The sequence below is a fragment of the Pleurodeles waltl genome, chromosome 3_1 (assembly GCF_031143425.1).
Source record: "Pleurodeles waltl isolate 20211129_DDA chromosome 3_1, aPleWal1.hap1.20221129, whole genome shotgun sequence".
NCBI lineage: Eukaryota > Metazoa > Chordata > Amphibia > Caudata > Salamandridae > Pleurodeles > Pleurodeles waltl.
In genome coordinates, this window is record NC_090440.1 from 1841884936 (window position 1) to 1841912679 (window position 27744).

The following is a 27744-nucleotide window of genomic DNA, read 5'->3' on the forward strand; positions in this document are numbered from 1 at the left end:
ATTTCTTCCTTCAAACTTGGACATACATCAGAGACATTTTAATTAGAGATAGTGTTATTTGTGCTTAAGTCAAAACTGTGGCTCAATTAGGTCCTCTTCTGCTCATGCTGAATAATGCAACTGTTGTAACAATGTTGTGTGCCATATTGGAGTAAGTGTAAAATTCCAATTTATTAAGGGTTAAACATCTTAAATAGTATACATTATAGCATAGCAATATTTTTTATATATCTATCGATATATACACATATTCGCACACACACACACATATACAGTATGTGTGTCTATATATATCTAAATCTATCTATCTATCTATCTATCTATCTATCTATCTATCTATCTATCTATCTATCTATCTATCTATCTATCTATCTATCTATCTATCTATCAAGGGGCTAGGGGACAAACACCCTGCCTCCTATAGCTGTAAAGGCCCCCCCCCCACAGTCTAGTGGAGTCATGGTGGATCCATGGATCTGTCATAAACATTTTAAAAAATTTAAGTGCGGTCTTCCTTTGTTACTCTATTGCCCCATGTGGCCCAAGTCCAGGAGGCGTTTGTAAAAGAAAAAAGTGGGGACATTCCTGGCCCCCTCCTGCTGCCCTGTCATGGTTGGATGGCTCCCTTGTGGTCCGAGAAAGGCCATAAAGGGCTTAAAAACTTGTTTTTAAAAGCCACAACTCCCAAAGCTCAGTGCGAATGTCACAGACGGTCACACTGAGCTGTACTCACACAGATGGACAAATTTCTCTTTTATTTTAATTAAAAAAATAATTTATTTTAATAAATAAATATATTTTTTTATTTTAAATTGAACACAAATATATAATTCTAACTATATGAGATATTAAAGCTTAAAGAATCTCTTTCCCTCTCACTTTTTTCTCTCTTTCTCTCTTTCAATCAATTTCTCCCTCTCAAACACTCACGCACCCACTCACAGACACACCCAGACACTCACGCACCCACTCAGACCCATTGAAACCCTCATGAACCCACTCACAGATCCACACAGACACTGACACACAGTAAAACACTAATGTATGCACTCAGACAATCTGACAGACACTCTCACCCCCACTGATCACCTTCTGTATAAATTGTGCATGTTCCAAGATGGCAGATTTCATATTGTGAAAATAATTGGGTCAATATGGATAAGTCCTTTCTCTTTGTTGTTGTTCACTAATACTTTATGGTGGAATGGGAAGCACAGCCACCCAGTGCATGAGCAAGGATGTTATGCCGAAAGGCGTTGCAGGGCGTACATGTTTTTTGTATATGTAATACATTTTTGTAACACTGATAGTGCATGTTCTCTCTTTTCGAAAAAGACCAGACGGTCAAAACGCGTTGTTCGTTTTATTTTTCCAGCTCGAATATGAAATAAACGCTAGAATTATCACCCCTAATGGAGTGCACTGCTAATCTTTGATTCAAAACATTGTTTCGGGTTGGCTCGCCTCAGCAGTAGCACCGGTAATTGGAGCGCGGTGTCTTTGAGAGCTGTTTTGTTTTTCAAATATATATATATTTATATATATATATATATATATATATATATATATCATATATATAGATATATAGATCTATATGTACAAACACCCCTAATATTTCTATGGGTCAGTGTATGGGCAAACACAGCCTGGTTTTAACAGGAAAGTAATTTTAGGCTGTCTCCAGCTTGACAGGGGCTTCTCTACCTCTTGTTTGCATTATGTGCACAGGGCTCTTCATGAGCTAGATTTTTCTGACCTATGTTCTGCACCACATACCATAGCTGGTTTAGACAAAGTATCGATTAAAGGCACATTTTATGACGTTTGCATGAATTAACTCCTGGACCAGGAATTTTATAAATATTTGGTGAAGGATTTTATAGTAAGTATAGCATCACTTGAATTATCATTTTACCTTGCCCTGTATTTAAACAGGTGGGAAAGATCCCTTCTGATCTGCTTCATGGCAGGTATTGGTGGAGACTGCTGTGCTTCCAGGGTGATGCTCATCAATGGGGAACCTGTATTTCTACCTGCACCTGTGATGGGGCTTCTGCATAATCACTGATGCACTTTCTATTTTTATTTTTATTTTATAGGGACTGTCTCACAATGTTTCTTAAACAGATTCTAAAAGGCTTGTGGTTTGTGGTGTAACCGGCACTAATGTGTTTGCAACAGCTTAGCAGCCCTGATGTGTCTCAGTGTTTGCTCCTTTTTAAAATCAGTGTAAAAGAGTGCAGAAAGCTCTGACAGGTTTAGAAGTAGTAACTTTATTATTATTATTATGTATATGTGTATATATATATTTATATGTAAATATAATTTTAGATAGATAGCTTTTGTCAGGCTTTGATAATAATAAATCAATAAAGCCTGCCATTACTTACGGGAGGACCTGGTGGACCTGGGTTACCAGGCATTCCGCGATGTCCTTTGATACCATTTGTGCCACGTTCTCCAGCTTCACCCTTATCACCGCGAGCTCCCTGAACACCCTGTCAAAGCAAACATGATTTTAAAATAGCAGGCACAATTATCATAATACAATATGAGGCTCAGACCTTAGGAGTGATACTTACTGGAGCACCACGAGCACCAGCAGGACCAGCAGGGCCAGCGGGACCAGCAGGGCCCTGTGGGATAAAGTAACATAGTTAAGAATGAGAAACCTTTGTTCTACATATCATTTTTGTATACATGTGCTAAACATAGACCGTAGTCATTGCCTTAGGTATATGGCAGAAAATCGCCAAAATGAAAATCATTATAAAAATGAAAGTCTATTGATATGATGTTCAGGAAATGGATACAGGAAGAAAGTGTTTTCTTGACTACAGAGGCATAAATACAAATCGGAAAAGTGCATTGGTATGTTAGAATTGCTTTAGGTCTGTAAGTGGACTTCCCTGGAGTTCAATTTAAAAAATCCTGTTCCATCAGTTGTCTCTAATTCCGGTTTTGGAAACCTCTCTTAAAGTAAAGCAATTGTTGAATGGGCAGATGCCAGTCTACAGCTGGATCCTTAGGATTACAATAGTAGCCAAATGCATTTTCATCATACCCAAATGCAGCTTTACTATACAATGATACTATTATAGCCATTTAAAGTTGAAAACCAATATAGAACCATTACATTTTAGATTTTCAGTGAAAATGCCAAAGATGTGTATTTTTAATGGTTTGTAGAATGCACACTTTCGCTTAGCAAATTGGCTCAATAAAAGTCAATAAAACAGGTCTGTTCCATGTTGGCTTCCTTGCATCCCTGGGTACAGCACCAGCATCATCAGAAGGTGATCACTGCTGCACTTGCTCTGTACTGGGGTGGACAGCACACCACTGGCTCTCAGAAACATATTTAATAAAAATGTCCTAAATCCAATTTTGAATACATTTTCACTGAGATCAAGCAAGGGGCTTTTCTCACCCATTTCACATGATGTAAGATTTATTTGACAAATCCCAAAGAGTGATGTTACTTAACTTACCTTGCAGTGAAACTATGTTGCATCCTCTGACAAAAAGACAGGGCCATCTGACTCTCCCAGTAAATTGATGATGTCTCATTATATCTTCGGCTAACAATTTTGGGGATGTGTGCAGTCTGACTGCTCTGTGCATTTGTCGCTTTCCTGCTTCTTAAAGCTAATAATGTCAATGAGTTTCACCTATTTCCTCATCATCTTCTTTTACTTTAGGTCAAGAGTAGCACTTTCAATATCAGTCTCCTGGTGAAGAATTTTGTTAAGTCACTGGACTACCTACTTTCACATTCCAACAGCTGTCCATTCTTTGGTTCTTTCCTGATGTGGCTGCCAGAAATTGCATTATTTTTGGTTTACAGTCAACTTCATTAGCATCTCCCAAGAGCACACTCATTGACAGTTGACCAGCCCCTAATGGTTGATCACGTTCTACTAGCTTTGATTACATTGGCTGCCTTTACAAAACAATATTATTCTTTCTGCTAATTGTGTTAACCTAACCTTTTGTATATTTAATGATATAGATATATTGAGGGTGTGAAAGTATATTTTAGCTACTCTTTTGCATAAATATGTTCAACAACCATTTGCTTATGGATAAAAAGGCTTTTCAATCTCTTACATTTTAAGGATAGACATGGATACTAGAACTATAATCTTGCATGTCTTGTAAACAATATCTTCAATGCCTCCTCATTCATCCGCTATTAAAAAGAAGAATATGGTTGGCTATTCAATATTTTAAGGAAAGTGCCAACCATTACATTATCATATATTCTCTGAAATATGTAGACTTGTTGAAGTCCAGAGGAAGCAACATTTAGTTGCGAAACATGTACTAGCTGTTTGTTTATTTGTCTGCATGGTTCAAATGGATATAATAAGAACAGTTTTAGAAACCTGGTTAATTCATTTTCAATAAAATGAATATTTAAATCACTGATTTTCAGAAAATTGGTTCCCCTATCCTTCAAAAATACAGATAATGTGAAATTCCCTAATTTGAGGATTTTTGAATTGTTTGAGAATGTATCTTGTAGTGTTGTGCCACATCTCAGTTCCCTGGAAGAATTTAGCAGCTCTGCAATCCATATTAGGAACTAAACACATGTAAGACTAATGAAATTACTTTATATTTTTAAGACTTACATTCTCTCCTCTGTCGCCTGACTTTCCAGCTGGGCCAGCAGGACCTGGCGCTCCAGGATGACCAGGAGAACCAGGTGCGCCTGGAGAACCATTTTCACCACGGTCACCCTACGAACACCAAGATATATTAGAAACAATGCTCATTCAAACAAAACAAGTGCCAAAGTTTACACTGGAAACAAAATTGATTCCTGCATACCTTGGGACCAGGAGATCCATCACGCCCAGGTAAACCATCTGATCCAGGATTACCCTAATTAAGACGGAAATGTACACATTAAATTTATGGTAATATAATAATATTTAGGGCAGAGAAATTATTTGAACTTGGCATTTTACTTGGTTCACTTTTAAATAACTTTGACACTATTCCTTCATTGAGCACAAAGTAAGATACAGGTGGACATAATTTGACTCATTTGATGAAACCCATAAACAACATTAATTTGCCATAAGGTAAACCACAATTTAACACAGTTTAGAAGGGTACAAATAGATTAATAATTCAGTATATGTATACCAAATTAATTACTGATAATATACATTGACTATCGAAGTCTGTAAGAGATGAACTTCAAATTAGTGGGGAAGAAGGGAAAGTGGATATATGATTTGAATGACAGAAGTCCTTTTCTTCTATAATAAGGAATCTAACGAAACCTGAGAGATTTACTGGCTAGGCATCAAACTGCTATAGTGATGATAAAAAAGGAAGTCTTACTAAAATTAGGGCAACCAAAATTCAATGTAAGCAAATATTTTCACTCAATTACTTGCACAGTGCTTTTTAATACACCTCACTGTTTCCTATTCTACAAATATCTTTTGAATTTAATATGAAGAATTTGTAAAAGGAAAAAAAACAATGAACAAAAATGTTCCAAAATGTAAAATAAAATAAAATAAAATTTGTGAACCTGAGGATATCTTCAGTAGAACATGTAAGAATGCATACCTACTAAAAATCTGATTGAAGCTATGTAGATGGAATTCAGCAGATTAAATAAACTATATCATAAAGATTCTGTGTGAAACAATCACTTACATCTCTGCCAGGTTCTCCTGGGGCACCACTTATACCAGCGGGTCCTTGTGATCCAGGGTTTCCACGGTCGCCAGGGGAACCATTGACGCCAGGTTTACCATCTTCACCCTACAATAATAAAACAGGCTCAATACCCCATGATATATTAATGTAGAAGTTGGGAGAGCAAGCAGCAATATACCTAAGGCAAAACTAATTAATTAGCAGTGGCACTTCTGATTAAGAAAACATGATTTTACTGCTTTGATTTGGATTGTATATGCCATGTTAATCTGTGAACATCATTTTTATTATTTACATATTTCTTTGGTTTCAAAATTGTTTGTTAAAGACATCAACGTTTAATAAACAACCTGTTTTGTTAACTTTTGTTACCTTTATTGTTTTTGAGAGTTTTCTGTTCAATTAATCTAGTGTTTTGTCTAAAGCAATGCAGAAATGTAAGTAGGCTCAGCTAGTCAGTGTTGTCTCAGTGCTTATTTATGCTACCCTTTAACACAAATGGTGAGTGTTAAGTTAAAAATAACACAGCATTTGATGTTCAATAGAGGCAAAAATAATTACAAATGAGACATTAAGACCTCTCTACATCTAACCTTGGTGTGAAGTCCTCAATTATTTGGTGTAATTTTGTATTATCAGATTGATACACAATTCTTGGAACAATTTGAGGCACAAGCCAACACAAATGGCAACACAATTATTAGTTATGCCTGAAATATATTTTACCACCATGCAGTTGTTGTTTGTTTTCTGGTATGTGCAAGTATATGCCACAAGATCCCGATGATCTGTTTAAGGAAGATAGGTTCTTCTATGACAGTGATGCTGCTTGTGTGGATTTTGTGTGATTACATGCAGTGGCCTCTTGGCATTGTTCTGTTATGGAACGAGAATGAAGATTGAGTGCTCTATGTAATTTGCATGAACCCTAAGTTGGGAAAGGGGATCTTCACTTCTTGAGGAAAAGATTACCCTGAAACGTATATTACTTTTAATGCATTGTACCCTCACCCTGTGCTGGTGCCATATTTGTTTCTTTCAGATGAAAAGGTAGAGCACGTTGTCGGGTGGGGTCAAAATAAAGCAGGAGAATATCAAAAGCAGATATTCTCAACAGACTACTCCCCATAATTTGTCAATGCAAACATTGACCACAACCGTAGCCTAGAAGAGAGCAAATGTTTCATTTACAAAGACATATTTTTCAACTAGATGGGACTAGGGTGTAGCAATACATATTACTTTATTGATAAAGGCATGTGAGGTTATTGGGACAATGTGAGACTCCCACTGTACAATTCTGTGAACAATCACTGGCATTTATTTACATTCTTTTTCACCTCACTTTAAGCCCCAGATTCAGAGACTGCTATTACCACTTTCAAATCATTGTTCACCTTTGTACATATGTTGTACACCCACATTCACAGCCTTATTGTGTGCCTGAAACCACTGTGAGGATTTCACATGCACATGATTTCAACTCCATGTAATTTGTGTTAACTATACAATTTAATTGTTTTATTGTTTGTTTCCATTGCAATCTGTGAAAGGGCAGTGATTCTGTGTATAATTTTCCATGAATTTACCTTTGTGCCAGGAATGCCAGGAGCACCTGGTCTGCCTTGAAGACCCGGAAGTCCAACAATGCCACGTGAACCAGCTGGGCCCGAAATTCCAGAAGGACCTGGGGAACCCTGTCAAAAAAATATATATTTTTTTTATCTGTGTGAGACATACAGCCTGATTGACATCTTGGTGGACAAGTTACTCTGCCACAACGGTGACAGATATCCCGATCACAGGCCCATAGTCTGTGATCTTTCCATTTTTTCTGTTCTGTTAATATTGATAAAGCTGCTAGTGCCAGAAAAATAAAACAAGTTTGCCTTCTGTCTACTCACCACTTCTCCTCTTGAACCTGGAGCTCCTCTTTCACCTTGTGGACCTGGTTCACCCTTTGGACCACTGCCTCCCGGACTGCCTGGTGGACCTGTACTACCAGCTGGACCAGGGGGACCATCCTTGCCTGGATTTCCAGAAGAACCGGGTGGACCTTGATTACCCTAAATGCAAATACAACCAAAATTAGCTTTTAATGTTTATCTCCTGCATTACTTTCTAAAACGTCATGATGTCTGTTGTAATTTTTTATGGCTCAGTGAGGTTTACACTTTTAGTCTGCATCATGTATATGGTTGATGGTCGGTGGGCAGGAGCTACTGATTTTTATGCAAGTATCAATGATAATGGGTGGAAGTCCCCTATGATGGAAGTTCACCCTTATTGTCACCAGTAAACAAGGATTTGTTAGGCTTTAGGCATTACTAGGCAATAAGACCTTTTTAACATAAATTCACTCTGTTCCCATACAAACACATGAAAATTACCATGACCTCATAATCTCTAAAAACTAAAAATGTTCTATGTTTCTAAGATGTTATGTCTTCTCTCGAATCTCACGTCATCATGCTAGCCTGAACTGTTACATATTTATTGCCCTTAATCTCTCTGACACCTATGTCACTGAGTTTAATTCCTACCTTCTCACAAAGCATCAAAACAACAAAAGCAATTTCAAGTACCATTATCCCCATCTCATCCCCTCGTACAGCGTACATTTCGTTCATGAAGCAAATATTATTAATAAAGTCCATAGCCATCATGCACTGTCCCTTTGCAAACAGTGAAGCCTCAAGCCCTCACTTCATCCGATATGTCCTGCTTGACGTTGCTATTTAATCACTTATTCAGCTGCTTCAAACCAGCAAATACTCTACCACTGGTTAAATAAAGTACTACCAACTTTCTTTTCCAAACCACTTGAATGACTGTTTTGTAATCAACTCACATAATATCTCTTGAAGCCCAGCCTACTAAACTCTTGTCTATCATGCTTCCATGTCACATTTCATGGAGGTCACTATAGCCCATGTGTCTAACTTCATTAGTTTCGCTGTTTTGCATGATCACTCCCTCATTTCTGCCCATACTACTCTTGTAATCACTGGATCAGCCCTTGACTGCAGATCTGGCTGCTCATCTTTTGTCTTACTTTGCTCACAATACTCATGTCAACTTTCCCTTCCCCCACCCACTTAAGACCACAGGCAGATGTTTTGGGCCCTTTCATAGGAACATAATCTTCTTATTTGAGTTATGCTATCACCCCATTCATTTGATACTCAAATTCCAATCATTTACAATTTCCATAATTCAAGTAGGAGACTCATTCTCCCACTTTCACAGGCACCGATCTCCCAGCCATCACTTTCACTACATCAAACACCTGCTTAATATATATATATAGATATATGTGTATATATATATATATATATATATATATATACAAAATGTTAAAGTTATGTGCTGTCTTGCCTTCATTGAAATGTCCCACGCAACATGTTGTGAAGACAAACAACCCCTATGTAGAGTAGAAACATGAGTGTCTGAATGTGAGCAGTGTTTGCTTAGGGTACCAGTGTGTTTCCATGAGACTCACCCATTTGTTAAGATATTCCAGGGACCCCGATGTAGGTCCACCACCCATTAAAGTCATGAAGACTCTTCCATCACCATACAGTTACACTGCTGCTCAAATATCCAACTCAATCTGAAATGAGCAGGCAGTCAGAACAATAATCCACTTGGCCCTATTTCTCCTCCTGATTAGAGAGAGTTTACTTTATATAACCTCATTGTGACTGATCGGTTCCCTATCAAGCCATGTAGGTGGTTCATTTTCTATAATAAGGGCCGTTGTGTTTTTTTACATTTCAGACCTCTGAGTGATGAACCTTCAAAATAATTGCCAACGTCTTTTAGAAGAAGATACACCTCAACCACCCAACATAAGCATGCTTTAAAGAATGATAACAACTTTTTAGATAAGCTTACGTTACTTCCAGAAGGCCCAGGTGGGCCACGGCCGCCAGGGAAACCAGCTGCACCCTGAAATATCAAAGCACCATTTATTAATAGTGTGATAAATATCTGATTCAGGTATTCGAAACTGCTATTTTATGTTTAACATTTCAAAACCATGGTGTAATGTCATAAGCATTATTGTATGCCTTGTTCAAACCTGATCAGGCAAAGGAAAATATATTAAGTAAAACCAACCGAAATCATTTCAACTCTGATAATATGAGCATTATTAAGGTGCAGAATCACTCATATTGAGTACAGTGTCAACCAACCAAATGAAAGAAGTAAGTATATCTCCTGGCATTCAGTTATTTAAACATGTTGGGCATCTTTTCTTTCAATTGTTATGACTCTTTATAGTATTGTACACAAAGAAATGAAACATGGAAATAAATTCCAAACTATGGCGAAGCAGGCTCATGCTAAATGCTGCTGAAGATCTGATTATCTTTGAATGAAAACACATTTTAGAACTATTACAAGGTTAAGATGGTTTGCAGTTGCACATATAGCAACGTTCTCCAAATTACTTTATCATTTTATTCTATTCCCAAAGATAATTCATTGCATATCAGTCAGAAACTTGCTATTTACCACTTGAACCTCAAAAGAGGGCTATAATGTTACAATGACATAGGACTTTAAATTCTTTATATTTAATGCAAGTCAAAGACATCTCAATATCACTTGCACCTGGTAATTGAGGTATTGAGAAATGGCATTTGTTACCTTTGTCTTTTCCTTTGCCAATCTTCTCTAGCAACAATAAATAGCCTGAGACAATTATAGCATAATTATTGAACTATATGTAGGTTAACTCCTGCAGATATGAGTGCTTTTTATTTTTTCCGGTGGTCTAATGTAGCACTGAGATTGAGCTTTTGTTGTCTACAGTTTATTGCATATTTAACTTTACATATATTTTGAACATAATCTGCTAAAGATGCCCAAGGTACTAGGGAACATAAAAATTGTTGAAAAATTCATCAAGATTCTAACTCCAACTACATGAGCATACAATTTGTGAATCTAGAGCACCCATACAGCTAATCATAAGGGGCCCACAAAAATACCCCCTTTGCACAGGTGTGTTTAGAGGCATGAACAAGAGTAGAATACATGTATTTAATCACTCATGAAGGAATTCCTAGTTTAAATATTTGGATGGAAACCAAATTGCCAATACTGCATTTTAATCAATCACATCTCAATGAACCGTATATTCTATCACTGGTCATTGAGAGGTCCAAAAGGATACAATCCATAACAACAAATCCATATGATTGATAGAAGCATTGAAAAAGCAATACATGTCATGTAATCAGTAAAAAAAATATCCAGGGTCTTCTTTCAATCAAAAACCACATACAGCTGTTCTACCACTAAGTTTCCTGTAACTTAAGCCACTGTTCTAAGATGACATATTAGCTTCAACTTTGCCAAAAGAAGACTATCAGTCGATGTGAACTGAACTACCATAATTTCAAGTTACTGAACCTCAACTCTAATAGACTGAACAAATGAGTCAGTGAAGACAATAAGTCAACAGGTGACCCTGTACTAATTGATTCCCGGTGACAAGTTAGTATCTGTAATTACCACTATCGATGGGTTGAGAGACCACAGTTTGCAGACATTTCAATAAGGATCTTCTATATCAAAATATTCAACTTTAAGGGACATTCTTAATCAATACTAAAATATATCAATACTCACAGGTGATCCAGGGGCACCACGATCTCCTTTTGATCCCGTAGAGCCTGGTGGTCCCTAGTTTGTGAAAAACGACATCATGTTGTTATGTTCTCTTGCATACACAGCAATGTTTACATGCTCAATATTCAGACTTTTCGATGACATTATAAAACTTTAAACAAGTAATGTTGGTGAATGTGATCAATAGATACTTACAGTTGCTCCAGGGCCGCCTTGAGGACCAGCCAATCCTGGGGGACCAGGCTCCCCTCGTTCACCTGAAGGGCCTTTTTCTCCTTTTGGTCCAGATTCCCCATTTTGTCCCTATTTTGAGGAAATTATATTTTAATTTATATCTCAATCTGGCACTGTTACATATCAAAAGTACAGTGTTGCTAATGTGTATTTGACTGCTGCAAAATGCACTTTAGCCATTGTCGCTTGACATTTCCAAGCATTCAAAATATATGAATAAAGAGTTGACAGATCTAGCAGAATGATTAAGATTGTCACGTATTTTTGAATATATTTTTTAAAGGAACTGACACTACTCAGATTATACAAAAAGAAGTTTGGGAGAATGATTCGGTGTACCGTGAAGAGGACTAGGTTGAAGGAAATGCTATAGGTTTAAACTTGTTGGTGACTTTCTGCATTACAGAGAATTAGAACCTTTGAATATTTAGAACATTCTACCATAAGTCAGTGGAATTTGTTTCTAAGGTATATCTGGCCCTATTGTTTTAGACCAGACCAGTGGCCCATATTATTAACTTGGTTACAGCCCTGTTAGCAACTGGGGAAACTCTCATCATTAGCCACAATACTACTCTTCAAAACTATAAGTGGAACTCCTCCAAGGTCAATTCCTTATTTGCCTCTGCACCCTCTTATCCTCTGCTGTTTTTTCCCTATCCTAGTCATGCTATAATCTTAAAGTTTTCTACTTCATTTTAGGACTCACAATTCCCATAGAAATGATGCACTCTTAATATGTTCATCAAATTCACTTCATATATTCACCCATTTGCCACACTAGCTTAGATGGTGGAGCTAGGATTTCCTCCATCAGTTTGCTTTCTTTAGAAAGCAAATTGTTATTAATAATACTTACTGGTCCTTCAGTGTTTAACACTGTCTTGTTCTTTACAGCCCTGTATGCAAATGTCATTAAAAGTATAGTCCATCAATATCACTGTTTACTATTGCTGCTTTATTTCTTACAAATGTATATATTATGTAGTCTTTTTGTTTAAACAAAGTTGGAACAATAATGATGACAAATGTCTTGATGTCATGGATCTGCTCCTGTTATTATGTGTTCATTGATATTCACTGATTTTTTAGTTCATTATTAATCAATATGCCTTCCAATACATTTTACTCATATTACTTATACTTATACTTACTGGAGCTCCGGGGAAACCTGCAGGGCCAGGAGGACCAGATTCACCACGCTCTCCCTGCACAGGGACACAGTGTAGTAATTAATAAAAATCATTATAGCTCACAGTCAGATATTACAATGGCTCATATAAAAATCTGGATAGTTGTCAATTATTCATACTTGTACAGGGCACAATAAGATGAATGCTACAAAATTTCAATTTTTTTACCAAAAAATAGTTTTGATGTTCTTTTTCTCAGCAATGTGGCATTAACCACTTTTTAAATTGACAGCTTTCATTAATGTCTTGAGGTGCACACAAGGATTCTTGTAGAAGTTAATGCTACTGACTGTACATTACAGCCTGCTTAGATATAGTCAAAAATATAATCACTTAAGAGGCTGAAATGGAGGGACATGATTATTAAAGAAAGGCTAGGGTATAGTGTAAGGTATAAAGAAAATTATTATATTCTGATTTATTCACTTAGTGTGTTACGTGCGATCAGATATGACTTCTGCAGAGGGCAAAGAAACATAAACCAGGGGTGGGGACATAATTGCATTGGTTTTAAGGGGTGTTATTGTGTATGATGTAGTTGTAACAGGTGCATCTTCAACGTCTTCCAAACAGTAAGAAGATTGACAATGGCTTTGTGGTCAGTAGGGAAATAATTTCAGTGTTAGCTTTCTAGTTGAGGTTAATAGACAAGGTATAATTGAGGCTGGTTGGATCTAGGTTTCATATGTGAAGCAAAACAGACAGTCTCATTAATCATGCTTCAGAATGTCCCCATGCTAATTTCCTGCTAAATGCCTCCCAAAAACTAGAATCAGATGGTTGACTTATTGAAGCTCCACCACACGCCCTATGTAAAATAGGAGAACTTTGCTAGCTCACACCTGGGTATCAAACTGGAAACAACCAAGCCTCAAATCTAGTGATTTTGTTATCTTAACCTGAGAAGGTTTGGTGGTCAAGGTCAGTCCAACTGTCATCCAGGTGAAGTTAAGTGCGACACCAGCATATGACATTCTTATTACAAAAAAACAATACTCTTAGGGGTAGCGAGATAGTGAAGCGCAGCAGTAATATGGTCTAAATACCTATGTCAGAACTCACAGACAATGTAAAAACTCCTTTGATTCTCTTAAAGGGGCACTAATGAAATATTCCAGGACTTTTATAGTGGGTTAGGATTTTTACCTATTACAAAGAAAACCTTAGAAATATGGTGCGAAACCAATACCATCTATGAGCAGAATTCCCCTAAAATTGGCTAAGGAGTACTAGAGGCAGATTATACTATCTGGACATATTTCTTCAATTCTGAACTCTGTTTATTTTTATTGTTTTCTATCACACCCTTTTGATGCCGTATTCCTGTCTATTATTGCTGAGAATATCCTTGGAAGGGGTAGATTTTGTAGGGTTCAAAGAATGTGCCAGTACACATGTCTGTGTTTATGCTAAAGTGATTTGGAATCTGTTTGAAGTACAGTGCTATGTTATGTTACTATATATGATTAAAATACTAAAAGTGTTGGCTTACATTTTATTCACTTTGGTAACTTTGACAATTGCTAACAGTTGCACAATCTTGTCATTCACTACTATTATGACATGCAACAAATACTTACAGGACCACCACGTGCGCCAACAGGCCCAGGAGGGCCAGCAGGGCCACCATCACCCTGACAAAAAAAGAGATATTTTGCATTATTTTGTGTCCACAAAATATAATTATCAGTCATTTAAAAATCAAAAGATACATACCTTATCTCCAGATGGGCCACTTGGACCTGGGGGCCCAATGGGACCTGCTGGACCCTGAGATAAGATGAAAAAAACATGTTGTGAGTACATCACTGCATACATCAAAGTAAAAGTCAAAAACACTTTGGGCCTAATTATGAGTGTGGTGGTCCGAGGACCACCACACTCATGGTTACGGTCAGACCGCTGCACTCAAAGTGGTCCAACCACCACATTACAACCCTGGTAGATGGACCCACCTAAAGAACATGGTACATGGTTCCTGACGTGGTGACAGTGGCCTGAGATGTACTCAGACAGACCGGCACTGAACTCAATGCCACCTGGCTGATTACAACTCAGCTTTCTGCCACCCTTTCCATGACAGGCACTCTGCTTTGCAGACAGTGCGCATTCTGAGGGTGCTGGAGTGCTATGATATTGGCATTGGCTCCCTTAAGGGAGCCGAGCCCAATATCATAGCACTGTTCCCACAGGCTGTTGACAGGAACCGCATGCTACAATGTTCCCACCGCTTAGCCTGACAGAAACATTGTAATACGCTTGGGGTGGACGTCACCACCATGGCAAGGGCCTCTTCCCCGCAAGGTTGTCAGTCCTGCGGTGGGACTGCCAATCTCATAATGAGACCCTTTATTTGGTTCATTAAAACCCTAAAAGCACACATACAGATATAATACCACAATATCATAAAAACTAAAACATTTTACAGTAATTGCCATTAGAATGTAATCAGAAAAATGGAGTATAAAATGTACCCATAAAATCTGCAAAAATTAATAAAATCTAAAACTACATTGCTCAGCATAATCAACTTTAATTAGCAATATCATCTTAACCAAATAACTTTTTCTCTAATCCTAAAAGAACCTACTAAAAAACTTTCCACATTAAAACATACCCATGGGATTAGAACCATTTGCAAATATACTTGTGCAGGTCTGGTTTGCTGAAATTGTTTCTCTCTTAACAATGGCACAATGCGACATTGCCTTAATCCATGACAGTGATCACAAAACACAATAAAGTGCATTGTGTCATAGGAGGAGAAGCTATCACAAGAACAAGGGTTCAACTCCTCCACTTTATAATGGCCTTTGGTACAGCAAGTAACCAATGTAAAAGGTTCAACCTAATCCTTGTCAACGAAAAACAATGTAGGGAAATTTGAACCGTGACTAAGTAGGACTCCACTGTTACACAGGTTAACAAAATGGAGCCCATTAATAAAGGTTTAATACACTCTCTAGCCTCTATCTCTGCCACCAAACATGAGAGAAACAGCTTTTTGGCCCCTATCAGATCTCTCTGAACAATGCACTTTGGGTCCTTCAATAACTTTAGCCATCCCAATTTGCTAGTTAAGTTTTTAATTTACCCGAGCTATGGGATTTGGAGTGCACCATCCAAAGACAAACAAACACTACTCACTGCCTGATTAAGCTCTGGATCTCAATTAGACCTTATCCTAACTCATCTTGTCAAAGGTGCGAGAGTTAAAAGATCAGAGATGTGACCTATTCCCAGTTTCTGTGAACAATGTTTGAGGGAATGACAGGACTGCATGGAGAACCATAATAATCTTCTTAGAAATATAGAGGTATATTTACGCACCAGTTTCCTTGAGTCATTTTGCGCCCCGTACTAAACTTTTGATGATATTGTAATGCTTTGCTGGACTAGCGATAAAACTGCTGACGCTAGTCCAGCAAAGTTCGTGGAGCTCCTTAGGAAATAGCCTAACATCAAAATGACGCTAGAATAGTGCAGTGAAATCTTGTAAATTTCACTGTGCCATTTTTTAGGGCCTGTCTGAGGAGCATCACCCCCCTACATACATTATGCCTGGCACAAGTATAATGTGACGCAAGGGACTAAAAAATGGCGCAATGCTAGCATTGTGCCACTTTGTAAATATGACCCAGGGTGAGGGCCTGTTTAGCTCTGCGCTAAGGGGTGATAGGGGCTTGTAAATATACCCCATATTCTCTGCTATTTGGAAGGCCATGTTGTCCTTATTACCCACATCCATAACATCCTTTGGGAATGTATTTAGCTTGGTATACCTTAATCAGCTCTTGCACCGGTTTGGCCTCCAGTATTTTTGCAAAATCAAATTTTGTCACAGCTGTTTTTGCTAAAATATTCTTCTTGACCTTATTTTGGGGTGCCCACGAACTCAGGTCATAAAAAAGAACCCATAGATTCAGGAAGGTGGTTACCATGGGTCAATTCTATGCTACCCTCCAAATATTTATTCTGATCTTTCTTCTTTGGACCCACCTCTAAGATATGGGATTTAGTAAAATTTATATTCAAATCTAGTGCCTCCATAAAATCAATTAAAGAGCTAAACAAATGTTGTAGATCCGTTGGTGTTCTAGCTATCAAGACCGTGTTATCCACATATAAAAGTGTGGGAATTAGTTGTGAGTCTGCTTGAGGAATATCCTTGCAAGGGGTGCATAAAAGTGAACAAAATTGTTAATCTGTAAGGTGAATAAAAGTTGAGCCAATATACACCCTTGTCCCACCCCTCTATGCACTTTTACTGCTGCAGACAAGCTGCCATCTAAGTTGTATCTCACTGAAGCAGAGAGGTCCAAATAAAGCTCATGTAAAAAATTAACTATATTTTTATTCCACTCCCATCTTAATAAGCTGGACCTACTGTTTGGATCTGTTCACTCAGTCAAAAGCTGAAGTAAGGTCCATGAAGGCCATATACAATCTATCCCCCTTGTCTGTAAGAGGTCATTCCAGGCCTGGTCTTTAATTTCTTGCTTGTTGGCTACCATGGGACGTTTGCATACTGTCATAAACCTGCTTATTTCGGTCCTATTTTTATGATTTTGTTTTAGATTGATTATTTTTTAATGGGCCTTTGCTCATTTTTCACCATATCATTTTTCCCCACCTTTTTAAGTCCCCTCAGTGGGCTCCAAAGATTATTAGCAATCAGCCCACATAACCTTTTAAAGGCATACAGAACCTCTTCATCGTAGGAGGTGTTGGAAAGTGGATTATTGGTAAGGGCTTACCTACACTTTGCAACAGGGCACAAACCTCCACTTAGGCCCAGTTAGGCCTCAATAAATTAAACCCAGCTCAACCCTTGGTAGCTTGGCAACGAGCGACAAGGATTAACTTGGGAGAAGGATGGGTAATACATTTAAAAACCACAGAACAGTAAATAGGTAAAACATTAAAAAACAATAGAAATCCAACACCAATTTACAGAAATAGATTATATTTTTCTCTTTAAAATGACAGCAAAATGATGAAAATTTGATAAGGGGACCTGGAGATATGAATTTTAAAAGAATCAATGTTTTCTAGTGCGTAGAAGCAACTAGAGCTCAAAGCGTTAAAAAAAGGTCACTGGAATGGGACAGAGTTCAGGCCACCGATGAGGTAACACTGCCACACGTACTTTCAGAAGTGTTTCTTGATTCAAGAAAGAGGTCCACAGCACATGCCAAGAGTTCAGAGGCTCTGGTTTGCCTCTTGTGGTCTATCAATACAACTCCCATAATGCACCTCTTCAACTTATGGAGTTGCTCTAAATGTCTCCAAATTTCTGGATCTTCTTCCAGAGGTTCTTTTTGGGTCCTTGAAGTGTCCACAACTTGATAAAGGTTCCAGAAGCTCTGAGTTGCTCATTGGGAGTTTGGAATACAATTCACAGAATGTACCTGGTCAGAATCCTCAAATGGCCACTGTAGCTGGTTAGCTGGGCTCTGCTAGCAGGACTTGATGGAGGGGACTCTGGGCAGCTCCTTTGTACCTGTAGCAAACAGGGAATCCCTTCTTGAAGCAGTAGAAGACAGACAAAGTCCTTTTAGTGGTGAAGCCCAAGTGAGCAGCTGGTGCAGTCCTTCAGAGTGCAGTGTCCAGGTGCAGGTCAGGGGTCCAGCAGGGCAGTCCTTCTTCTTCTTTGTCTTGTTCCAAATAGGGATCTGAGGTATGTGTGCAGCTCTGTCATATTTATCCTTGTTCCTGGGTGGAAAGCAGGGGGGTCCTGGTTGTCTAATCACAGGCAGGCTCCTCCCCATTTTGATGACCACTTCTTGGGAACAACATTCTTCAAACATCCAACATGGCTGAAAGTTATGTTTGGAGATTAGATCTGGCTGAGCCCACCCACTAGTGTAGCTAAAATTCCTAAACACACCCCTGCCCTCTCCTAATCTAATCAAGAGGGCACCTAATTGTCTGGGGTTGCAGGAAATGGGGCAGTCCTGAGCTGCTCCAAATGTCCTTCCCTGCCTTTGAAGACCTGTTTGGCTTCTCCCCCCCATCCTGTTTCACCATCTGTTGAGACAGATCTCCTCCCCCACGCACATCCCTTGTATTCAACCCAGGCCACTTCACACCTCATCAAGGAAGCCAGGCCAAGCTTTCAGAGGCTGGCCATCAGAGAAGGGCACTACAGAGTTGAAGTTGACAACTTTCAGGTAAAGTTTTAAAACTCTTTACCTGAACTACTTATATTAAATCCAACAATGGCAAGTTGTGGGATTTATTATAACAATTAATTTGACACCAAACTCATGTCATCTATCACTTATGGGGACTTTGTTAACTGAAATAAAGTCTCCCCATTTAAGTCTATAGAGGCCATTCACTACAGTGAAGGAAAAACGAGTTTGACTATTTTACCTCACCAGGGCTTATAAACATTTTTTATAAGGTCCCTGCTTATAGTTATATGGCACCCAACCCTAGGGGCAGATAGGGCACACCTTAGGGGTGACTTATATGTAAAAATAAGGTAGATAAAAACTTTGGAAGTACTTTTAATTCCAAAGTCGAATTTGCATATAACTTTAGTTTTAAAGCAGCCAGCAAGACAGGCCTGCCTTTAGAATGACACTGGGCACCTCAGCAGTGCATCTATAGGTGCACTACGAATGCTGGGGTCCCTAAAACTACATGCCTTACCATATACTAGGGACTTAGAGGTAGGTTGGCATAGCCAATTATAATTAGCCTAATTTGCATACTCATTTTACAGAGCACAGGCCCTGGGACTGGTTAGCAGTACCCAGGACACCATCAGAGTCAGACAAAAACAGCAAAAAGTGAAAAATGGAGGCAAAAGGTTAGGGAGCCTCTGCAATCAGCCCTGTTTTATCACAGGAGGCATAATCTAAACATGTACTACTATCTTGGATATTGTCAATGTAGAGATTGTTCACAACAGATTTTGGCACCACTCTCATCCATTTTAGTTTTGAGCCTCATCCTTAGGGGTGATTGCGGTATTCTTGGGCTGGTTATCAACTTTTCTAGATCAACCTTCTCTCATTCCATTTCTTATATCAATGGGTTATGGTCGTGAAAGTTACTGACCTCACCCCAACATACCATGCCCGCAACCTCAGCATCATCCTGGATAGCAAGCTACTCATGAAGAAACAAGTCAATGCTGTCTCATCCGCTTGTTTCCACACCCTTTGCATGCTTCACAAGATCTTCAGGTGGCTCCCAGCAGACACCAGAAGGACTGTCAACCAGGCCCTCATCACCAGCAGACTGGACTACGGAAAAACGCTCTGCATAGGAATTACAGCATGCCTGCTGAAGAGACTCCAGATAATACAGACCTCGGCGGCAAAATAGTCCTACACCTCCCCTAGATGCTGGCCCACACCTACATGGACCAGCATACATTAACACATGCCTGACCTTCCACCAATAGACCAGACACCTCCAATCCCTCAGCCTTGCAGACATCCAACGGATCCATTGAGCCAACAGCAGAGGACGCTCCTTCTCGCACAAGGCAGCCAAGGTTTGGAACATTCTCCCCCTGCACTTCCGGACCCCACAGTCATTCCAGCAATTCAAAAGACAACTAAAGACTTGGATGTTCGAATGATTATTCCTCCACACTGCAGCACACATCACCAGCGCCTCAAGACCCTTGTGGGTAACTTGCTGCACTCTGTAAATGTTGATTAAAAACAAAATGTGCAATGTATGATAGTGTTCTGTGTTTGGTGTTTAATTCAATATAATATTAGATGTTAGAAAGAAATATGCACTCCATATTTCATATTTGTTTACCATTTCTTCAAAACACAGTTCTCAATCGTGTATCTAACTGTTTATGTATTTGCTTTCTCATATGCCTACCAAAACCCCACGTAGAAATTGTTCTGTGATAGCAAATATTATACCTTCATTGAAATCTATAAGTACACATTTAGGCATGCAGACTTCACTTTTTTCAATTCGTAACTAAGAGGCCTGCATGACTTTTTTAAGCCTGCATAATTCACACTAAAAATTGATTTTGCAGGTGCCAAGTAACACAGATGTTTGCCCATGGGAGATTGGGTTTGATGGGTTTGACCAGAAAATGTCTGGACATTTTTTTTCTCATCTTTTTAGTCATAGTAGTAGCACTTTATTGTTTAAAGTTTACATCAAATGATATACAATCATTATTTTACAAAAGACACATCACAGAATAAAACAGACACTCATTAAAATAAAAAGAAGTTAAGTATTTTCCTCTCAGAGCTCAATGGCCTGCCTCATGAATTTTACAGTGTTACCCATCTCTTTTACAGTACTACCTTTAAGGCAAAATACTACAGCCTTTTTTTCCACATGTCTAGTAGGGCTGGACATAGGCACAATATATGTTTAATGGACTCTTCAGTTGACTTGCACATCTCACATGACTTGTTGATGCAGCACTTTAATTTCCATGTGCCATTAAAACTCTTGAACAGGAGATAAATGGACTTAAATTGCATAAACATGTTTGCCCCTGGGGATGCAGATTAAAATAAAAATTGGTGTCTACGGTGTATCTATTATACTGATTTCTGGAGGCTGCATCGATGTCCCTACTCAGGGGAAGGCTATTCACTCACTTATATAACATCTAATTTACACACTGCTCTTGACGTGGATGTTAGTATCATTATTGAGGGGTACTTATATTATTCCAGCAGGTGTGCTATTTGTCTATCAGAAACGATTGCACCTACCCCAGAGTCTGTAAGTACTTTGGTGATAGGTGATCTTAAATGTGGGTTCCTGCCTCCTTCGCCTCTATAGAATACTTGATCAGATTAATGTCAATCAAAGTAGATGGCAGCATCAAACATAGTTCTAGCCTAATACAGCGCAACTGGGGCCAACTGCCTTAAGCAAAATAGTTTCAGAATGCAATTCATGAAAATGCACCCAAGGCTTTGCATAAATAAGGGCCCTGTATTACAGAACTAGGATACTCTTTGCCTTTATAACAACTAGTAGGTACCTTGCGCCTGCCCCCCACAGAGAGTCTTTTTAGAGCACCCCAAATAGATGTAATTCTATTTTGAAGCTCTCCATGTGACATTTCCTGAAAAGATTTGGGTCTAAGCCAAATCCTAAATAGAGGTATTCCCTAACCTCCTCTATTTTAATGGAACCTATCTTCCAAACAAACGTTGAACTCTTTCAGCCAAAGGACATTAACTTGGTTTTGTTAATATTGATAAGAAGGTCATTTTCTTGATTAAATATTTGGATTTGATAGAGTTGCCTTTAAAAGCCAATCTGGGTTGTCGCCAGGATGACCAAATCATTAGCATACGCTAAAATAGGGACGTCTGTTTGCCATAGCTTCGGAGCATTGTCTAGATTGTGAGTGAGCACATTTGTTAAATCATATATATATATATATATATATATATATATATATATATATATATATATATATATATATATATATATATATATATATATATATATGTAGAGAGAGAGAGAGATTAAAAAGAAGTAGGGCTAAAATGCATCCTTGCTATAGGCCTTCATGGGTGGGAATTTTAGTTGAAAGACCGGACCATCCGATATCTTCATTCTAACCCATGTATTGCTGTGGAGCTCTATAATCATGTGTAAAAAACCTTGGAAGATATCTTACTCCTGAAGCTTTCTCAACAACCTGGTTCAATTCACACCAAAGCTGTCAAGAAATGTATGACGCAGGCAAAAGGTTTGTTGTTCTGGGTATGGGCTTTCTGCCCGATCATGGCATGGCTATGATATTACCTTCCATGCTACAGTTATGGCGGAAGCCTGACTGATGGAAAGTTCATATTTTTGATGTTTTCACCCATACCTGCAGATGAGATAATAGGTGTTTAGCAATAATTTCCCATCTGCATCCAGAAGGGCAATGAGGTGATAGCTGCTTGGAAAAATGTTAGGGCCTCATTTATAACTAGGATACAATGTTGCACCTTCCCATAGCAGTGGAACCAGGACCAATTGTATAACAGTATTAAACATAGGTGTTTGTATCAAGTTCCAGATTTTTGGGATTAAGCTTCACAAGGGCAAAGGGGAGCCCTTTAGGTCCAAGGGCCCGCAAGGATTTACAGTTTTTAATTAGTTTCACAGTGTCTTCATGATTGACTCTAAGTTGGGACCTGTCTTCTCGGTCTACTGTGACCTTCGCACCCATGTCAAGACTCCTGTATAGCACCATCAGGTGCTTTTTCCATTAATTGCATGTTATATGGTAATCACATCTCACTTTAAACTTTTTAGCACCCCTTCCAGCGATGGTCCAACAATCTTTACTGTTTTTGGTAACTATTGCAGTGTGCAGCTCTGCCCCTTTGTGGTCTTGCTCTATTTTTACTATGGCAAATATTGAGTTTTTTTATGGTTGGTACTTTGTCTACTTTCCCCTCCACCTTCAGCAGCTGCCTTATTTGCTTTGTATATTGCGCCTTTAGTCAAGCAATATCACATTCCATTACTCTTTTAGGCATCACCTTGCTATTAGTTATTTTTGATGTGGTTGCTAAGAAGTAAAATATTTGGGTGAGTAAAATGATGAAATAGTTGATATCACTTTTCGATCCCTCCCCTTGGGCATTAATGTTTGACAAAAAAGGTTGTCATGAATGGCTGAACCCAGATTTTAACTTGTAACTGGATATCTACCTCCTTTCGTACTAATCTTTTATCCATTTGTAACTGATAGATCATCCTTGCCAAGTATTTTCCTAATGTACATTCCATTGTTCTAACACATAAGACAGTTTCTTGTTCAACCTTTGAACTTTAGGCTACCTATTCAAAAAGGTACATTCTGTCATTAACATGCGTATATGACAACATTTTCCTTTCTATGCAACCAGGAGTTCACAGAGAGAATCATAGCAGATATATTTGGTTTTATGGAAACAGAGCTCTCTGCTATATGTGCAGAGATGTTTCTACCAATAAATCTCACTCAATGGGTAGGAAGACGTCACTCCAAGGTGTAGCTTGCCTTGCAAGTTTAGAAAAATCCACATAGATGTATGCTTGTGGGCATTGTGAAACTCTTCTCTGACCTTTTGCTACCCTGGAAATGATCAGAGATTTACCCCAGGAAAGGGATATGGTGGAAAGGGGTACAGATCACCTTCATATCGGTTGCAGGAAGAGAGAAAGACTTTTACGATGGGAAACAAATGTGCAGTTATTTAGGGTGCTCTATTCCTGTGGTGTGGAACACGAGCAGACAAATTCACCTAAGCTTCCCACTAGTATGACAGGATTCTTGCACCTGGTGCTGCTTTCTACCCAGAGTGGTAGTGAATAGAGAATAAGTGTAATAAGATGTTGAGGTAAAGGTGCAATTATCGACCCATACTTTTATGTTTAGTTTCGTGAATAGTTATCTAGGTAAGCCGTTATGTTCAAGTTTCACTTGACATTGTGGCAGGTGAAACTTTCAACAATTTCACGTAAGTTCATGTTTGCATTTCTCTAATAACTATGACTGATCTGTCCTAGTATGAGTGCAATATCTATACCATGCTTCCATTTACAGAAAGGTCATAACTGCATAGTAAGCATTAGACAAAATCATTGTTACTTTACTTCTAATGCTTGTATGAATTGAGATTCCTGTGACTGCCATTTTGTTATACAGGTAGTTAGTTTCTTGTCAATACCCTTTTGTGTATTTTACAAATCGATTTCTGGTAAGTTAGCTTAAGCAAAGGTCCAATAACTTGCCAATAAAGCTTTACCAGTGATAATTGCTATGACTGCAAACATTTTTACTTTGTGGAGATTAATATATGCTTTGGGTTATACCAATCAATTTTTACAACTTTAGATATTTTTACAATAAATCAAAGAACGTTTTACTATGGCACACACTTACTCTCCCACCGTCTTTACCAGGGATCCCATCACCACCTCTGGACCCAACTTCACCCTGTAATAAAGAAATTAAGCAATGTTATAGATTAATTATAGAACTGCAGCATGGTAATTATTTCATAAAATGGAACAGTGCTGAAAATAGCCCCTTCAATAAATGCAATCTGTTGATTCAAAACATAAACAATTTGTAGTTATTATTATTAGTGATATTTTTTATTTGACTATTTGACACATGTTGAAATTATCTAACTATAACTTGTTTTATGTATACATGGTTTTACTGATGCCTTTTGTACTTTTGCAGGTGGATCTGATGTTCCTTTACCACCCAAAATACAAGAACAGGGAGAAGCAATGACCAATCACATAAATGCTTATTTGGTCTAGATCCTTGATCAGACCCTAAGACAATGGCCTCTCCACAGTCACCTTCTGGTTATAAACAGTGACTCAACTGCCCCTTCCCTCGTTAAAATCACTGGTGTTCCACCTGCATTCCTTACAATGCTTACAATGCTTCTTTTAGAGGTCACTGGTCATGCTTATCCTTAAGATATCTATTATATCAGATGATTAATGGACACATTTCGGGAAGCCACTCTTAATAAATGGGCATGCCACTGTTATATTATTGTTATATTTTACAAAGCAGTTAGTCTATTTATTTAGAAAGGGATTTGTATGCCAATACAAATGTGAACTCACAACCTTTTTAAAGTGTGTTTATATGGTCTGGAGAATAACTTCTGTTTGGGTGTGGGTTAGTTGAATGTTACCTTATGCCTTGTAATGGTTGGGAATTATTAGGCAATGCAGAGAAGTCCCTATAGGATGGAGGAGTGTTTTATTGAGGTACTCTAGAATATAATGAATGTCTAAGTGGCTATTATCCCAAGCAATCTATTTTTTGTTTGTGACATCACAGACTAGATCAGACTGTTCCAGGGCAACATACCCTGACCCATAAAATCTATACACAATGCGTCTTTCAATGTCAGCCTGGCTGCTAACTGACCATATACATGTATTTCTATTCCAGGTACTTAGTGAAGGTTTAATGGGTATGGTTCATGGGTATTTGTGGTTCCTACACAATTAGACCTTCTGCCTTGTACACAGAATCTTGAAATATCTTCTATAACAGGTAGTCAACAGAGTGATTTCTTGTCATATTTCAAGTTGTTTTTAGTTTCAGATTAGACCAATAGTGGAATAAGATCTTATGTACATCTTGCAATAATCTGAAAGTGAAAAACTACTAGTCAGATTACTGGCACACAATAGTTTCAGTGACGCAGAGAAAGACCTTCTTCATCTTTATGGAGAGGAAATTTTAGTTTATCCATGCCTACACCCATGCCAAGAATATTTACTGTGAAATTCAGAATTATTATTCATCACCTATATTGACAATGAAATATATTTGTTTGTGTTTCTAAAGCACATTGGGCTTCCTCGTAGACAATATATGCTACTACCATGGCAGTTGGTGCTTGCAGAGCATGAACCGTGAAATCATTCTTTCTGCTGACAGAGGCAGTGAAATTAGCCAATTCAGCTCATGTGCCCATCATCATGGTCAGCACAAGCAGCCTTCCTGAAATGTCCTAGCAGTACTGCTTTCACCAGTGATCAAGTGAAATACGTGGGTGCCAAATCACAAAACATAAAAGCTTGGCCTGAGATCCATGGGTCTGATGTACAATGTACAATGATTGCAAATAAGAAATCATAAATTACATCACATAACTATTTTCAATTTGGGATTTCTTATTAGTAATCCACTAAAAGGGATTTGGTAGAAGTGAATGTAGTTTGCACACCACCTTCTACTGAAAGTATTGGTATTTTGTGAACCAACCTATATATAAATAGGGTGTTTGACAAAATACAGATTTGTAGTGGGTCAATATTCAACCTACCTTAAAAATATGTATAAGGTAGGTCACAAATTGAGACCCACTATGATTGATTACCACCACAGGCATGGTGGCCTTCTGGAGTTAGTAGACCACCATATTTGTGATTGATTATTTCTTCATGGAGTCTGTTTTCTTAAAAGAAAAATGGGATGCATTTAAAAAAGAAAGTGAATCATTTTACAAATATTTTAGGAGCAGGAAGTGGTATCCTGGCTCCCTAGAACTAACTGACTACTGTCAGGGTGCAAAGATAGTCCTGACCATAATGGTGCAGGGGTCTTCCATTCTCCCATTGTAGGGCCTGCTGTGAACTCCATAAAGAAGCTGTTCATTAACTTGTTAACAGCATTGCCGCCAACGACCTTAAGGGCCTGATACTGCTACCAGAGGAGACACTATGTAGATTTGGATGCCGCAATTGCCAAAGTTGACCACCTGATTACATTGGCCCTCCAAGCTGCAACTACTGAATATAATTATCTACCTCCATCGTTCCTCTGAGGTTGCATTTGCTGAAGATAAATGCTTACCAGTATTGTCCCAGAGATCACAACTGCTGACGAGCCAGCCGAGCATGATGTTCTACCTCAGTGGTCAAGGGAGGTACAAGGCTGCCATTTGCAACCCTGTGTTACTGAGGCTGAAGCCAATGGATTGCAAAGTCAGTGACTGCACTAGTACTGACCTGCACCTCTGAATCATCATGCAGTTTGAGTAAATAATATGGGGAAGCATTAGAACAGACTGGGAAACTTGGCCTAGTATAAGAAAGGGGACGTGTGCTGCTAGAACATTATTCATTGTCAATATGTATTTATTGGGTCTAAAACACCTGACCTACTAGCTAACATTTTGGGGTAATTAATATTGATCTGCACCAGTGCGTAGTCCACAGCATAACTGAATCTTTCCGTAGGTTACCTAGATGTAGGGTAATTCCTTGTAGAAAGAGATGAGAGGGGAAGCAGGTGCCTTAGAGTGTAACAGTATTGTGCTAAACCTCTTAGGGAGATTGCAATCCTACACCTGAGCTACCTTTAGAGTGTGTAGTATTTTGTTTTTCTGTAAATGTATAGTACTTTTTTTAACAAAATGTTAAGCACTGTACAGGACCATATATTATTATCCCTCCTGTCTCACTGTTGGTTTTTAAGATCTTGCTCTGCTCTACC

The 27744-nt window shown here is 38.4% G+C and overlaps 1 protein-coding gene across 1 annotated transcript in view; it reads right to left on the minus strand.

The window, feature by feature from the left end:
* COL3A1 (collagen type III alpha 1 chain) overlaps positions 1 to 27744 on the minus strand; it is a 124095-nt gene that overhangs the window by 11156 nt on the left and 85195 nt on the right. The window contains exons 32-45 of the mRNA XM_069225930.1: positions 24649 to 24702; positions 14472 to 14525; positions 14336 to 14389; positions 12717 to 12770; positions 11524 to 11631; positions 11329 to 11382; positions 9583 to 9636; positions 7590 to 7751; positions 7275 to 7382; positions 5683 to 5790; positions 4837 to 4890; positions 4638 to 4745; positions 2583 to 2636; positions 2391 to 2498 (exon numbers count right to left, since the gene is read on the minus strand). Of these exons, the coding sequence (XP_069082031.1) occupies positions 2391 to 2498; positions 2583 to 2636; positions 4638 to 4745; positions 4837 to 4890; positions 5683 to 5790; positions 7275 to 7382; positions 7590 to 7751; positions 9583 to 9636; positions 11329 to 11382; positions 11524 to 11631; positions 12717 to 12770; positions 14336 to 14389; positions 14472 to 14525; positions 24649 to 24702 (1134 nt within the window). The remainder of the gene's footprint in view (positions 1 to 2390; positions 2499 to 2582; positions 2637 to 4637; positions 4746 to 4836; positions 4891 to 5682; positions 5791 to 7274; positions 7383 to 7589; positions 7752 to 9582; positions 9637 to 11328; positions 11383 to 11523; positions 11632 to 12716; positions 12771 to 14335; positions 14390 to 14471; positions 14526 to 24648; positions 24703 to 27744) is intronic.